This window comes from Dendrobates tinctorius, unplaced genomic scaffold, assembly GCF_039654945.1.
Source record: "Dendrobates tinctorius isolate UK_male_01 unplaced genomic scaffold, ASM3965494v1 ptg000309l, whole genome shotgun sequence".
NCBI classification, from domain to species: Eukaryota; Metazoa; Chordata; class Amphibia; order Anura; family Dendrobatidae; genus Dendrobates; species Dendrobates tinctorius.
In genome coordinates, this window is record NW_027361976.1 from 2,486,337 (window position 1) to 2,501,897 (window position 15,561).

The following is a 15,561-nucleotide window of genomic DNA, read 5'->3' on the forward strand; positions in this document are numbered from 1 at the left end:
TGTGAAAAAAAATGTTAGATGTAACCTTTTTTTTTCGGCCAGGGCCATACCATGTCAGTATTTTAATTGTTTTTTTTTCTCTTTATTCCACAGCACGGTGAGCAGCACTCGGGAGCCTGCACGATTGGACCCTTCTGAGGCGATCCCTGAGGAGACCGGCACCGAGGGACACTTCGACCGCCCCGGTACATCTGCACCTTCCCAGCCTTCCCACACATTCGACCCATCTGTCCCATCCACCAGCACAGGAGCATCGTGGCCGCCTACATTACATGAAGCTGCTGGTGAGGAGATCGATTTCCCTTTACACCACCCTTCTGCCCCTGCCACCTCTAGTACACCTGCGGGTACTGGGCGGCAGCGGCAGCGGGGTCAGGAAAAGACTTATGCGCCAGAGTTCTTGCATATGAATGCATCTTTCCAGAACTGTCTAAAAGTCTTGTCAGAGCAAATCTCCGCAGGCTTTCAGCAGATCAACTCCAGCATTCTGGAGGTGAAGACACTTCTGCAAACCATGCATTCAGAAGCAAGATCTTCGCCAAACCACACCTTTTTCAGGTCTGTTGTGGAGCGCATGGAAACGCTATCTCCTACCCAGCAGATGCATGTAATGCATTCATGCCACGGTGCTCTCCAGCACGTTACCTCCCAACCTCCTCCTCCCACCACAGTAGTTCCTCCACCTGCACCCCCTCCAGCCACTTTCCATCCTCCCCCTCCTATTACATCTGCACCCCCTCCAGCCACTTTCCATCCTCCCCCTCCTATTACATACCATCCACCTCCCCAGTACCAGCAACCTCCCCAGTACCAGCAACCTCCCCAGTACCAGACATCTCCCCACTTCCAGCAACCTGCCCCGTACCAAACTCCTTCCCCATACAACTTGCCATCAACATCATCTGCTCCTACAGTCCCTGCCCAACTCTCCACTCCACCGCCCACCACCTCTTCTGCCTCCCACATGTCCACCCATTCTGTAGCTTTTTCCACACCATCACCTCTAACTGTTCCTTCCCCACCACGATCCCAATCCTCTCTCCACACTCCCAGTGTCGAAGTGTCCCGCAGCCCCTCCAGCAGTATTTCCACCCCACACTACACAGATTTATGATGTGTTTTGTAATAAAAATGCCCAGTTGGTTTCAAACCTTTATTAAAAAAGTTTTTTTTAACTTTAAAAACAGTTTACAAAAAAAAAATATTTTAAATAAAAGTTAAATTATTGTTTACACTGGTTGTCTGTCATTTCTTTCTGCGGCGAAATATGTTTAAAAAAAAGGTTAAATACAGGGTATTTAAAAGGTAAAAAGGTATTCAAAACCAGGTATATAACTGTGGGTAAATTTTAGCTTTTTGCCACAGTTGTGTTCCTGGTTGTGTTTGAAGCAAAGTATTTCACCTAAAAAGTTGTGTTTATTGTTGGTGATTTCCTAACAATGTACACAACTTTTGTTAAAAGGTGAAATACTTTGCATAAAACACAACCAGGTACACACCTGTGGCCTAAAGCTAAAAATAGAGACCATGACAAGATAGCCAACTTTGGTTGGCAAAGGTATATACTGTTGGTACAGAAGGTACACAAGTTTGGTTAAGGGCACAAATCTTTCACACTCTGTCATCCTGCCAGTGTACTCTGCCTTGAGGTGACATAAAGTATAGTGCAAAATTGTCCCTCATTACTGAAACCGTCACAGAACTTCTAGTGGTAATGTCATGGTAATCTTGCAAGGTGGTTTCTTCAGAGGTGTCCTCAATGGAAATGGGTTCCTTGCAGATAACAAAATTGTGGAGTACCACGCAAGCTTTGATCACCTCGTCCACAGTTTCTGTCTTGAGGTTGATCGCAGTCAATAGGACTCGCCATTTGGCTGTCAGAATACCAAAGGTACATTCAACCATTCTTCTTGCTCTTGTGAGGCGGTAATTAAAAATGCGTTTTGTTCTTGTCAATCCTCTGCTAGAGTACGGTTTCAAAAGGTGTTCTGACAGCTGGAAGGCTTCATCCCCTACACAGACAAATGGCATAGGTGGACCAGATGTTTGCGGCAGCGGTCTAGGGGGTGGGAACTGGAAGGTGTTTCCATACAGTTTACGCCTCATGACAGTTTGAAAACTTGAGTCATTGGAGCGGCCATAGGCCCCAATATCAACAGCAATAAATTTGTATTCCGCGTCAGCGATGGCCATGAGGACAATTGAAAAATATTTCTTGTAATTGAAATATTCCGATCAGCCCTTCTTTGACAGGTTGTAGAGGAGAAAGTGCAGGTTGGAGAGAAGAGCAAGTTACTGGCGAAGATGGATGTTGTCATTGGAAATATTTTGAAGAATTTGGCGGATTTTACAGCGGAGGCAAATCGTTTGAGGGTGATTGTTCTGGAGAAGGAGAGAGCGAGACAGCAGCGCATCAGGCATCGTAGACGACGTTTGTGGATCCACCCCATCACAGCCAAGAGAATGACGCGTGGGGTCTATTCTACACTCTGCATGGACCTTCGACGAAACCCGGATAAATTTTTTGGATATGTTCAGATGAAAATGGAGAATTTTGATTACTTGGTGGAGCGCATTGCACACCTCATAAGAAAAGCGGACACCTATTGCCGCTTCTCTGTTTCACCCGCAGCGCGTCTGATGGTGACTTTAAGGTAAGCCACATTTATTGGATATGCTCGCTTCAGAGCACACTCACTGCAATCTTGTTGGTGGTAGTTTGTATCTCCAAGTGTTATAGCTGAGTTTTGGTATGTAATGCTGTGATTTAAAACTAATTGATTGTTTTTTAATTCCCCACAGATTTCTTGCAACTGGAGAATCCCTTTCGTCACTGCATTTCCAGTACAGACTCGGGATTTCCACCATATCTGGAATAGTGAAGTACACATGCCGTGCACTGTGGGACTCCTTAGCTGAAGAGTTTTTACCAGAGCCCACAACAGAGAGGTGGATTGAAATTTCAGAAAAGTTTCAACAGATATGTCAGTTTCCCAACTGCTTGGGCGCTGTGGACGAGAAACATATCCGCATTGTAAAGCCAGCCGGATCGGGATTCATTGTTACCCCGTTCTTGTCACTTTAATAAAGATTGATACCATTTTTGCAAATTAAGGATCATTTGATCGTATTTTGTGGTTTCCACATTTCTGCTTCTAACAGTTGCCTTGTCCAGTCCATACTTAGTCATTTTTTCAATAAGGATTGTGTGAGATACTTTGTCAAATGCTTTGCTGAAGTCAAGATATACTATATCTACAGCATTTCCCTGATCCACCCAATCAGTGATTCTGTCATAGAAAGAAATTAAGTTAGTCTGACATGACTTATTAGTTACAAACCCATGCTGACTCTGTTTAATCACTTCATTCTTATCCAGGTACTGACATACATGCTGTTTAATAATTTGTTCAAAGATCTTTCCTGGTATAGAAGTCAGACTCACCGGCCTATAGTTGCCTGGGTTCACCTTCTTCCTCTTTTTGAAGATAGGAACAATATTTGCTCTTCTTCAGTCTTCTGGGACTTCTACTGTTCTCCAAGAATTTTCAAAGATTATGGAGAGGGGTTCAAAAATTTCTTCTGCTATCTCCTTCAGTACTCTGGGGCGTAATTCATCTGGACCTGGAGACTTGAATTCATTTAGGATAGCTAAGTGTTTCCTCACTATCTTTCTGTTTATAGATATCCTGGATTCTTCTATTCCCTTAATAGGACAGTGAGGAACAGTTGATGTTACATTTCCTTTCTGAGAGAAAACAGATGCAAAATAGGGATTTAAAAGTTCGGCCTTCTCAACATCCTGTCTTACCATTTCATCATTTTCGTCCTCTAAAAATCCTATAGCATCAGTTAGTGCTGCGTCTCTACCTGGTGTGATGTGTGTAATGCTATTGCCTTTTTGAACCATTGCCCCTGTCATGTGCATCTGGGCTAACACCATTTTTGGTGGTTGAGGTTAAAAATGCTATTAAAAAAAAAATAAAATTATTTACTGATTACTTTTATGCATTGAAGCAAAGATGTGGTAGATGTTAGCTGCCAGACAGGTGAGCATTGTCTCCTCGCTGCCCTTCATGCACATAGATGCTTGGTTTTGCATGTGTTTTCAATAGAGAGAAGAGTAAGCCGCTGTCTGACACTTTTTGTTTGAGACTTATCTAGCAGCGAAAGAAAGATTGAGCATTGAAATTCAACATGCCCGTTCCCTCTAACGGTATATTTAGACTTTTTTTTTTCTGGGGAGTTTGGAGTGGGTCTGCTCTGAAATGCTTTACTTCAGTACTACAATACACCCCAAAAAAAGGCAATTATTCCTGAAATTTCTTATTCTTGAGAAACAGACAAGTTTGGTCACTTGGAAAAAAGTTGTGTGACCCTAAGACCCCCATACACATTAGAATGTTGAAATTATTATTCAGGTTCACTTAACTTTTGTATGTCAACATTAAAACAAAACATAACCAAAAAAATATTGTTTAGTAATATCTGCCTTTTGTTAAAGCTTCATGAGAAGTTTGACCGTCTGAAAAAACTACATCAAGACGAGAAGAAAAAGCTAGAAGACAAAAAGAAAAGTTTGGAAGATGAGGTAAATGAATTTAAGAAACGGAAGACTGCAACAGAATTGCTTCAGTCCCAGGCACAACAAGCAGGTGGATCACAGACCCTAAAACGAGAAAAGGAGAGAAAAAAGTAAGTAAAGTAATGCAGGAGATGTGGCCGCACCTGCTGCCACTGGTCTAAAATGTGTAGAGTACAGAAGTGAGTTTGACATTTACACAGTTTGTACCCTGATGACTCTTCTGAGATTCAGTACAGTATCCTGCATCACTGTATTTATATGATGAGTTACTCTGCTCTCACATAGTTGATGTGTATGTGTACATACTCATGAATAGTATATAAATATCGACAAGTATTTATGGGCTCCACATCTGTTTTTATATATTATATATTAAGTATTTTGCACAGCTCCCGGCTTGTTCCCAGCCTGTTTTTTTTTTTTTTTGGGGTTGTCTCCATGTCCGTTATTGGTTACAAATTGTAACGTGTTTGTATAAGCAAACAACTTATTTGTTAAACATTTCCATTCTTAAGAACAGAGGGATTAAGTCTCTAGTGAACAGCTCATTGCTTAGGTCACCAGCCATGCCAAGGCTGGTCTTTCTGGGCAGTGAGCATGCACTTGCAATCTGTTTGCTAAACAGCTTGTAAATGCCACTCTGAAACTGGCCTGATTGCTGGTTTTGCCGAGCTTCAGTCTGTGCTACTCTTGTGTTGCAGAGGCAAAATGTCTCTGCTACCATCATTGGAGACCATGCCGCAAGTCTGAACTGTAAATCTCCAGAAGCCACTGAAAACAAGAGAGGCAGAGCAACGGTGCGTTCCTGTTGACCGATCTGTACATCCCGTTATCTGCCACAGTGCTACAGGACAAATCATATATGATAGCAATGAGGCATCCTTTCCCTGTTGTCTGTGGTTTGCGCAGCATGGCTAACCTGATGTGTTTCTTTCATACATGATATACCGTATTTTTCGGACTATAAGACGCACCGGACCATAAGACGCACCCCAATTTTCAGAAGGAATATAGGGAAAAAAATAATAATGTGTCAAATGGGGGTCCGTCTTACAGTCCGAATTCAGCATACCTGGGAAGGGATCCGGCACAGGTGGAGGAGTAGTCACAGGGGTCATTCAGTGTTCCAGGCTCGTGCGGTGGCGGCTCTGTGCTGGGGCAGCTGTGCTGGGGCTGGGGCAGGTGGACTGTGCTGGGGCAGCTGTGCTGGGGCAGGGGCAGCTGTGCTGGGGCAGGGGCAGCTGTGCTGAGCTGGGGCAGGTGGGCTCTGTGGGGTGAGGGTGGCGGCGGGCTGTGCTCCGGAGCAGGGGTGGCGGCTCCGCCGGCATTTCCTCGCAGCCCGGAGGCCCCCGCACATCCCTTGCTGGCTGCCGCCATGTTGCGGTGGCCTCCGGGAACATAGACGCCAGGAAGATGGCCGCCGGTCCGGGGACGGCGCATGCGCAGGTTCAGATCTCGTCCCGAGATCTCGGGGGACGAGATCTCTTTGCTGAGATTTGAATCTCGTCCCCCGAAATCTCGGGACGAGATCTGAACCTGCGCATGCGCCGTCCCCGGACCAGCGGCCATCTTCCCGGAGGCCACCGCAACATGGCGGCGGCCAGCAAGGGATGTGCGGGGGCCTCCGGGCTGCGAGGAAATGCCGGCGGAGCCGCCGCCCCTGCTCCGGAGAACAGCCCGCTGCCACCACCGCACCGCAGAGCCCCGGAGATTAGTATATTGCGACCATAAGACGCACCCCCCACTTTCCCCCCAAAATTTTTTTGGGAAAAAGTGCGTCTTATGGTCGGAAAAATACGGTAACTCCTTTAAGGTGCTTATACGCTTTCATTAGCTGCCTGCTGAAACAGATTCCTCCTTTTCCACCTGGTCCTTCCAACCACCCATACACTTGAACCCTCTGTTCAGCTTTCTGCCATGTTTTGGATAATTCATCCTCAAGTCTTGTTTATAGCTGTGCGGAGGTGATAGGATCAGATGATAGGATACCTGATCAAAGTGGTGTGAAAATGTCAGAGCAAACATGCAACACTTGCCAGTAGATAGCAGTGAATAGTGGATGGGATGCACAATTACGGTATTTGCATTTGCCACACTTATACCACATTCTGAGCATCTCTTGCTACATAACGTGCTCTTTGAAGAGCCTAGGATATTTGATTTGAAAAGTTCACCTTACATACTCTTTAGATGTTTTGCAGCTTAAAGCATCACTTCCATCAAAGATTTTATCCTCTTAATCTATTGCAATCATCATATTACGGTATATAGCACAATTGCTCATTTTGTCTTTCTACCCAGTTAATTCTTCTCTTTTCCATTAGGTCTATGACATCAAGTGATTAAGAACTGACTAGCTGAATCATTTTAATCTCTATGTAAAAACAGGAAGTTACTTTTCCCTCTGAGTCATCATTAGAACTACAATTCTACATCACTTCAAAGTCCCTGGCAGGAGAGGAGCCAGTGGGTCAGGAATTTAAGAGGGAGTGGATCTTGGCTGTAAGGGACTTTGAAGTAATGTAGAATTGTAGTTCTAATAATGACACATGCAGGGAAGGTGACTTCCTATTTCTACACAGAGCTTGGAAGGATTCAGCTAGTCAGTGTTTAATAACATGATGTTACAGACTTAATGGAAAAGAAAAGAATTATCTGCGTAGAAAGGCAAAATGAGCAATTGTAAGTGCAAAGTTATATATAATATGATGTTTGCAAAATATTAAGATGGTAAACATTTTTTGGATGGGAGTGGTTCTTTAAGGAAATACCCTGTTTCCCCGAAAATAAGACACCGTCTTATATTAATTTTTTGCTCCGAAAGTTGCACCATGCCTTATTTTCGGGGGGGGGGGGGGGGGGGGGGTGTCTTATTTTCCTGAGAAACATTCCAGCGCGCTCTACCCTTACATAAGGAACGTTCTGTAGCGTAAAACCAGTAGTCAGACATATAGACCGTTCAGCAGAAAAGCAGACAACAAATCAAAGTAACACACTACGGTACGGTACTGTAATTGCCTGACTCCCACACGGCCACAAAACATAAGGGCTCTAAAATGGCTCCCACACACTTTCTGGACACTGTACCGCTACCGTAACAATCACCCACAGCAGTTCCTTTACCGAGGCAGCCCCATCATCATTTTGCAGCCCCAAATATTCCCAACATCCCATTGCAGCCCTCATCATCCCTTTACAGTTCCCAATACAGCACCCCCATCATTCCATTACAGCCCCCATCATTCTACAGTACAGTATTGCAGCCTCCCATCATCCCGGTATCCCACTGCAGCCTCCCATTATCACAGTATCCCACTGCAGCCTCCCATGTGTGTACCGTACACACACACCCTTACACAGACACACACCCATACACACACACACACACACTTTCTCACTGGTTTCCTCCACGGTGCTGCTTTCAGTGCTTTTGTGGTGCAGGAGCCCTGGGCCAATCAGAGGCTATGGATGATGTCAGCTGGCTCATGGTTCTTGCGCTGTGATTGGCGCAGGGCTCATGGGCGGAGATCGGCACACAGCTCCGAGGCTGTGATTAACTCCTGCGATCAGTGCGGCTGCAGTGGCGGGCACCGGACAGCGGGAGCGAGACACAACTGCATGCCCCATGCACAGAACAAGGTATGCCTTATTTTCGGGGGAGGGGGTGCCTTATATTAGCAGGCACAGTGCTCCCCCTAGCATGCCTTACTTTCGGTGGGCACCCTATTTTCGGGGGAAACGGGGTAGTTAAATCAGCCCAAGTAGCCAAGTAAGTGGGTTGGATTATGCAAGATACTAATGTACTAAACATCTGAAAAGTGCTTCATTGTGTTGAAGTCCATCTGGTACCAGTAGGGCCTCAGTGGAGTTGCTTTTTTCCCCAGGACAGTGTTTTTTTTGTATTTGATTGGATCTTTAAGTGAAGGGGATCTTATAACTATTCCTTTCACTGGCTAAGCCGGCCTCCAGGCTGGTTCAGCTACTTTAGGCTGGGTGCCCACATAAGCGTTTTTCTCGTGTTTTTTAAGTGCTTTTACCGGCAAAAACACTTAAAAATCGCTCAAAAGAAGCGTCCCATTCATTTTAATGCATTATGCACTGTTTGTGCATATTGATGCGTTTTTTTTCCGTGAAAAAAAACGCAGCATGCTTATTAATTTTGCAGAAAAGTCCGGGTTTTTAGCTATTTTCTATGTGTCTGGGGATCCGCTGAAAAAAAGCATCAAAAATGCGCGGTTTTTGCACAAAAAACGCTCAGAAAAAAACGAGCGTTTTCTGGGAAGGAGTCCGGTTTTCATGCAGAAATTTTCTGCATACGTGGGCACATAGCCTTGATGAGCAGTCAGCTGATCCCTTTAACACATGGCTCCTAGTCTGGTAGTGACACAGGAAGCACTCTCTTGTGTAGGACACAAACCAGAAAAGGACCTGAGGACTTGGCACCTGTCAGACATCAAAAGCAGTATATTGGGAAGTTGATTAATATACTAATTTCAGCAGATTTATTATCTAAAATATTTTTTTTTACCCTGGAAAACCTTTTTTAAGTGATACAGCAATTATTTTTTTATTAGCATTATCCACACCTGTACTCATTGCAATCTTCATTTTACTTTCTGCAGCATAAACTCAAGGTGAAACAAGATTACAGTGCACACTTGTTTTTACAATTTTATTGAATTCTTTTGATATATTTTTGTGTTATTGCAAAAGTGTGCTGGGTGTTCTCCACCTCCATTCTGGATTTCTAATGGCTGCACAGATGGGCTGTGCAGATGCAATGGCCAGACCATACATCTGCTGCTGCTTTTTACTGAAGGAAATGAATTGTGGTGCGAAGATTACACAGTGTTGGAAATCACACTTCATTTCAATTGACTGCATAATACATAAAGCTCTAACTTTTATTGCAGTTTTGTGAACTTAGACCCAATCCTTTTATCCAATTGTAAAAAAGACGGCATAACATATTGCTGTTTGTAATGGGATCATGCCCCCAACTTGCTAAAAATGCTGGAGAACAGCCCCTTTTTGGCTATCACTGCATCCTCCCAAAAAACAAATAGGACAAGTTTTGGGGCTCTGTCCACATGGCTTGATTGCACATCATAGATGCACATTCATAGTGTCCTAGGTCCTGTTTAATGCCTTAAATAACCCATGCTAATTTGTTCTTCTTTATACATATGTATTTTGTGATATATTAACATATAATATTTATTTTGTCTTGCTCTCACAGAATATACTGAGAGTCATTCACTCCAGAATTGCATCATTGATCAATACAGCTCTTTAGCACAGGGAACGCAGTATTCCCTCCAGCCTTCTTTTTGTAAAATGACTGAAAACATTCTGAAAATATTGATGGTAGCGGTTTAAAGGGAACTTGACTGATTATCGAACGCTATTACACTGCCCCCATTATAGTTTAATCTTTTTCTGGTGTAAAGGTCGGCCAGGGCTGTAGTCATGGCCGAGGACACAGGGGGTCCTGAGCCCTGGCCTCCCTTCAAAGACACACTACATTGCTCATGTAGTACACTTGCCTCCGCATTCCTGACTCTGCTGTGGTCCACCCTCCTTTTCGTGGGGTTGCCTGTGGCTTCATGTGAATGAACAGAGACACAGTCCAGGTAAAACTCAAAATGCAAAACTTTACTTTCAGATCTTCGCAGCACATCCAGATATATTCCATCACCTACTTCAGTTTCCATGTTGCCCGATACTGCATTTTTCCCTTCTCCTCTCTCCCTGTCACACGGCTCGAGATCGGGTCGTACCGCACTGTACGTTTTCCCAGCTTCCTCGTTGTGCAAGCTCACTATATACAAGGGGTCCCTCATCCGTTTCGCCCCGCCACCAAGGGAGTCCACCCATGCTAGTAATCTCCACATCCTGAGTAATCCACCTGTCTGCCTTGCCGTGTACTGTACTGCTGTCTTCTTACTGGGAAACCCTGTCTCCTGCTTCTGAGTAACTCAATCTCCTCTCACCTCAGCTGTTTCTTCACTAGCTGGCACGCTGTCTGTGGATGGCTGGGCTTGTACCTCAAACGTTGCGGGGCCACTGCATTGTCCCCATGGCATTAGCCCCTATGGACGTTGGGGGGGCTCCCTGGCCCCAACTGAGCACCTTCAGCTCCCTAGCCTGACTGACTATAAACCAGGAAAATCCCCTATCGTACCCACAGCAGGCGCCTCCTACGTGGTTAACTATTTGCTAACTATACAACTGTGTACACTGTAGTGAACTCTATACTAACATCTTGTGGCCAAACTAAATACTGCACTGTCACTATTATATACATGGTGCAGTAAAGACAACACAAATCACACATATTATAGGCATCCGGAACAACAGTATATAAATACATATTTATGTACATTAGCGGGATAGGGGACTTAAAGGGGCAGGCACTACATACCCTTACACTAGCATCAGATGTATTTATTGTTGTAGATATGTGCAAAATCATTTTATATGCTGCCACTAGCTGAATGCAAATTGACCCCAACTAGACCGGCATGGTGTTTCTTCAGAGTCAGTAGCTGCAGTCACTGCCCCCCTGGGATTGATGGACAGTCTTGGCACCTTCTACTTCTTCAGGCAGCAAAGACATCAAGCAGAAGATGCTGGCAGAGCAGGGAATGCCAATCACACCTGGGGAAGCCGTGACTGTAGTTACTGAGCCTGGACCGGTGTCTGCGTGGAAACTCGTTACAGGACCCATCTGGGTTCAGCTGCATCTGGCAATTTGCAGAAACAAAGCAAATTTTGCAAAATATGTGTATGTAACTGCAATGACATGATTTGTTTAGATTTTCAAAAAGGCTATAAAACATATTGACATTTAATATGATTGGAGATCCTGACAGGTTCCCTCTAAAGCTAGCTATAGACGCAGTAAATGTCAGCTGAAAGATTTGCCTGTTTCATATTCACCAATGGTATGCTTCAAAGGTCCCAAACCCATGTTCTGCTTAGCTTCAGTAGCAAATGTCATACACAGTGAATAGAGTTGCGGCATGTATGTGTTTGCAATAATTTTTTTTTCTATTAAAGTGCTACCCCAGCTAGGAAGAAAAAGTGCTTGGCCTCATTTTAGGGATCTTGGGACCCCAAGTTACAGACATATATGCCCTAGCCTAACCTATGCTGTGGGCACAATTTTTCAAGAGACCGCAACACTCTTCACTAGCAATAAGGTTCTGTGCTGCAAAATACTGTCATGTCCAGAGAATATCCAAAATCGGTGGAGGAGATCTACAGAACTGTGAAATTGCAGACTAACTGCCTTTACATTTAGTTTGCAGACTGGCTGGGCATTTTTTCAGAGTCTTCTCCTATGGCGGCGTACACATTTACTACTCCTTGCTAGATACTGGCAGATTAGCAGTGTCTCGGACTGCTACATCAGCTGTTGAGCTGTGATTGATAGCGTCTGATTGGGAGTGATGAAGGCATACACCTCCAGAGAAGACAGTGAAGAAACACCCAGTTGGTCTACAAGCAGAAATTTCACATACTGCGCTCCAAAAGCAACAAATGTTCATATCTCTGCAATGGAGGAATGCAGTGTAAAACGGGAAAAGGCATCAGAATCGGGGGCACTCAGATTTTCTTACAAGGCATTTAACTCAATTTTTTTAGTAAGTGATTGCTCATTTTTAACTTTGAGTATGAAGAGAATGTTAAAGATATTCGCCCAGGAACATGCAACATTTCATGCATTACTGAATTTTTTTCATATTATTTATCATGTAATTTAACTCTTTCATGTTCTTGAGATTTTCCATTTTTGCGTTTTTGTTTTTTGCTCTCCTCCTTCCCCAGGGCTTTTTTTTTTTTTTGCGGGATGAGTTGTGCTTTTGAATGATGTTATTGGTTTTACCATATTGTATACTGGAAACCAGGAAAAAATTCAATGTGGTGAAATAGCAAAAAAAAGTGCAGTTCTACAATTGTCTTCTTTTTTTTTTACCATGTTAACTAAATGATAAAACTGGCCTGCTATTGTGATTCCCCAGGTCATTACGAGTTCATAGATGCCAAACATGTAGAAAAAAAAACAGTTGAATACGAGCGTCCAAGACGTCTTAAAATTACAAATTTTAATATATTCACGTAAAAATGAATTAAGGAGTGACCAACAATAGTGTCACTAGAGAGGGGTGGGGGAGAGATAATCTGTAAACGTGTGTCGGAATTGGTTCCTTATTCATTGCATAACAAACATGCATAGGTTCTTTTTTACTTAAAAATGCGGCTGTTGGGGGCTGTCATGTGCTGGAAAACAGGCGGACTCTGCACTGGAGCCTGCATGAAATGCAGGGACACAACCTATGACGTATATATGTCATAGGTCGTGGAGGGGTTAAGGGATACATGTGATTTGTAGGAAAATAATATTTTTTGTCAGAGAATCTACTTTGTTCAATTGCTAATCTCAAAGTGGTTTTCTGAGCTTTTAACCCCTTACTACAATAGTATGTCCAATGGCAGTACCCCTGCTTTGATGAGGGCTCCGGCGGTGAGCCCGCATCAAAGCCGGGATATGTCAGCTGTTTTCAACAGCTGACATTTCCCGCAATAGGTGCAGGTGGAATCACGATCCACCCGCGCCTATTAATTAGTTAAATCCTGCTGTCAAACGCTGACAGCGGGATTTAACCGGCGCTTCCGGCCTCCAGGACGGAAATACGCACATCACCGACCCCCGTCACGTGATCAGGAGTCAGCGATGCATTTCCATAACAACCTGAGGTCTCCTAGAGACTTATATGGTTGTCGATGATGCAATGCTATGAGCGCCACCTGGTGGTCAGCGCTCATAGCAATGCTGTAATTCTGTACATATAGGCGATCTGCTCATCGCCTATATGTAGCAGAGCCGATCGAGTTGTGGATGCTTCTAGCCTGCCATGGAAGCTATTGAAGCATGCCAAAATTTAAAAAAAAAATGTTTTAAAAAATATGAAAAAAAAAATTAGTTTAAATCACCCCCCTTTCACCCCATTCAAAATAAAATAATAAAAAAAAATCACACATACACATATTAGGTATTGCCGCATTCGGAATTGCCCGATCTATCAATAAAAAAAAGATTAAACCGATCGCAAAACGGCTTAGTGGGAAAAAATTTGAAACGCCAGAATTAAGGTTTTTTTGGTTGCCGTGACATTGCATTAAAATGTAATAACGGGCGATCAAAAGAACGTATCTGCACATAGATGGTATCCTTAAAAACACCAGCTCGACGCGCAAAAAATAAGCCCTCACCCGACACCAAATCACGAAAAATGGAGATGCTACGGGTATCGGGAAATGGTGCAAATTTTTTTTTTTTTTCGCAAACTTTGGAATTTTTTTTCACCGCTTAGATAAAAAAGAACCTAGACATGTTTGGTGCGTATGAACTCGTAAAATGGCAGGTCAGTTTTAGCATTTAGTGAACCTAGCAAAAAAGCCAAACAAAAAATGTGTGGCATTGCACTTTTTTTGCAATTTCACCGCACTTGGAATTTTTTTTCCCGTTTTCGAGTACACGACATGCTAAAATCAATGATGCAAAAAAATAAGTAGTCACGGCCATATTGACAGAAAAATAAAAAAGTTATGGCTTTGGGAAGAAGGGGAGTGGAAAACGAAAACACAAAACAGAAAAAAGCTCTGGGAGTTAAGGGGATAAAAATACAAAATTGTTCCTAAATATGGAAATAAATACTCTTCATTTCAAACCTCCTTTTGCATAGGCTTGCTGTGAGTAGGATTAACAATGTAAAAGACTGTTGTGCCACGATTCCCCTCTCCTCTGGCAGACATTGCCTCATTAACAGTTGCCTGCATGCCCCTTTGTTAATAAATGTAATGACTTCCTGTCTTCATGAACAACACAGATCTGCTAACACTGCAGAATCTGCTGCCCAGCACCTGAAACACCGTCCATGGAGAGACAAAAATGGAGGCTCGCACTGAAAATAAGAGCCATATGCTAGAAGTGCTGTCCATCAGTGAGGAGGAGGGAAGAAATGCATCTTGTTCAGTGCTAGGGTACGTTCCCACGGTCAGTAATCGGCAGCACTTGTCCGCTGCATCCAAAGCGCTGCCGGCTTTTGAACGCAGGTGATTCCGCATGTGATTACTGAACCATGCGGAATCACTGCATTCTATACATTTTATGGGTGAGATTTATCTTGCGGAGACTTGAAATCCCATCCACTATGCTGTAACATCTGGACACAGTCTTTCCTGACCATGGGAACGTACCCTTAGACATGTTACACGAGGACAAAATATACACCCAGCATGGCCATGGGCGAATGACTCACAGAAGCATCTCACTCCTGCTTCCAAATAACATGTGCGCACCACTTTTAAATCCTAGATAACCTCTTTAATTGTAAGTGGCCCTTAGCTGCATTTGTTTAGTGCATGCAATTGTCTGTTTTGTTTATTCATATATCCATGTAAGGTTTTGTTATATTAACACTTCACATATCCATGTGTACTTCTGTGCTGTTTTTACAGTTAATTCTGCGGTTTGCTGCATGGCGCATGGCTCTGGTAAGCTACCGTAAAACAAGTCAAGGTGGGGAATTCATTACTTGATGTAAGTGCCTGATATTTTAGAAGCCTGGGTTGCAGAGGATACTGCAAGGCCATTTACATATGGTATATAGTGTTCATTTTAATGTTAAAGACTGATAATTTCTTTCCAGCAATAATGCTGGAAGAAAATGGGATTCAGCTATGGAACTCAAAATTCGTAAAATATTACTGAAGTACATCTCTGGTGCTGTAGGACTAGCCGTTTTACAAGCAGTGCTCTCTTCTATGAAGATGGCCTGACTAGTGAGGAGCCCCCTACTTACTGGCAAGGTGCAGCTAGGGATGCTATTTCCGTAGAAGTAGTGAGCAACCCCATCTGTCTCTGCTCACTGCTGTTTAACCACTAAAATGTTGCTGTCAATCACTGA

At 43.6% G+C, this 15,561-nt stretch overlaps 1 protein-coding gene across 5 annotated transcripts in view; it reads left to right on the forward strand.

Annotated features, from left to right (window-relative positions):
* Window positions 1–15,561, forward strand: part of SEPTIN6 (septin 6) — a 117,659-nt gene that overhangs the window by 84,906 nt on the left and 17,192 nt on the right. For 3 of the 5 annotated variants that reach the window (XM_073560954.1, XM_073560952.1, XM_073560953.1), the window contains exon 9: window positions 4,505–4,695. In XM_073560954.1, the coding sequence (XP_073417055.1) occupies window positions 4,505–4,695 (191 nt within the window). Of the gene's footprint in view, window positions 1–4,504; window positions 4,696–15,112; window positions 15,195–15,561 lie in introns of all 5 variants that reach the window. The other 2 variants (XR_012227029.1, XM_073560955.1) reach the window with 2 other exon arrangements.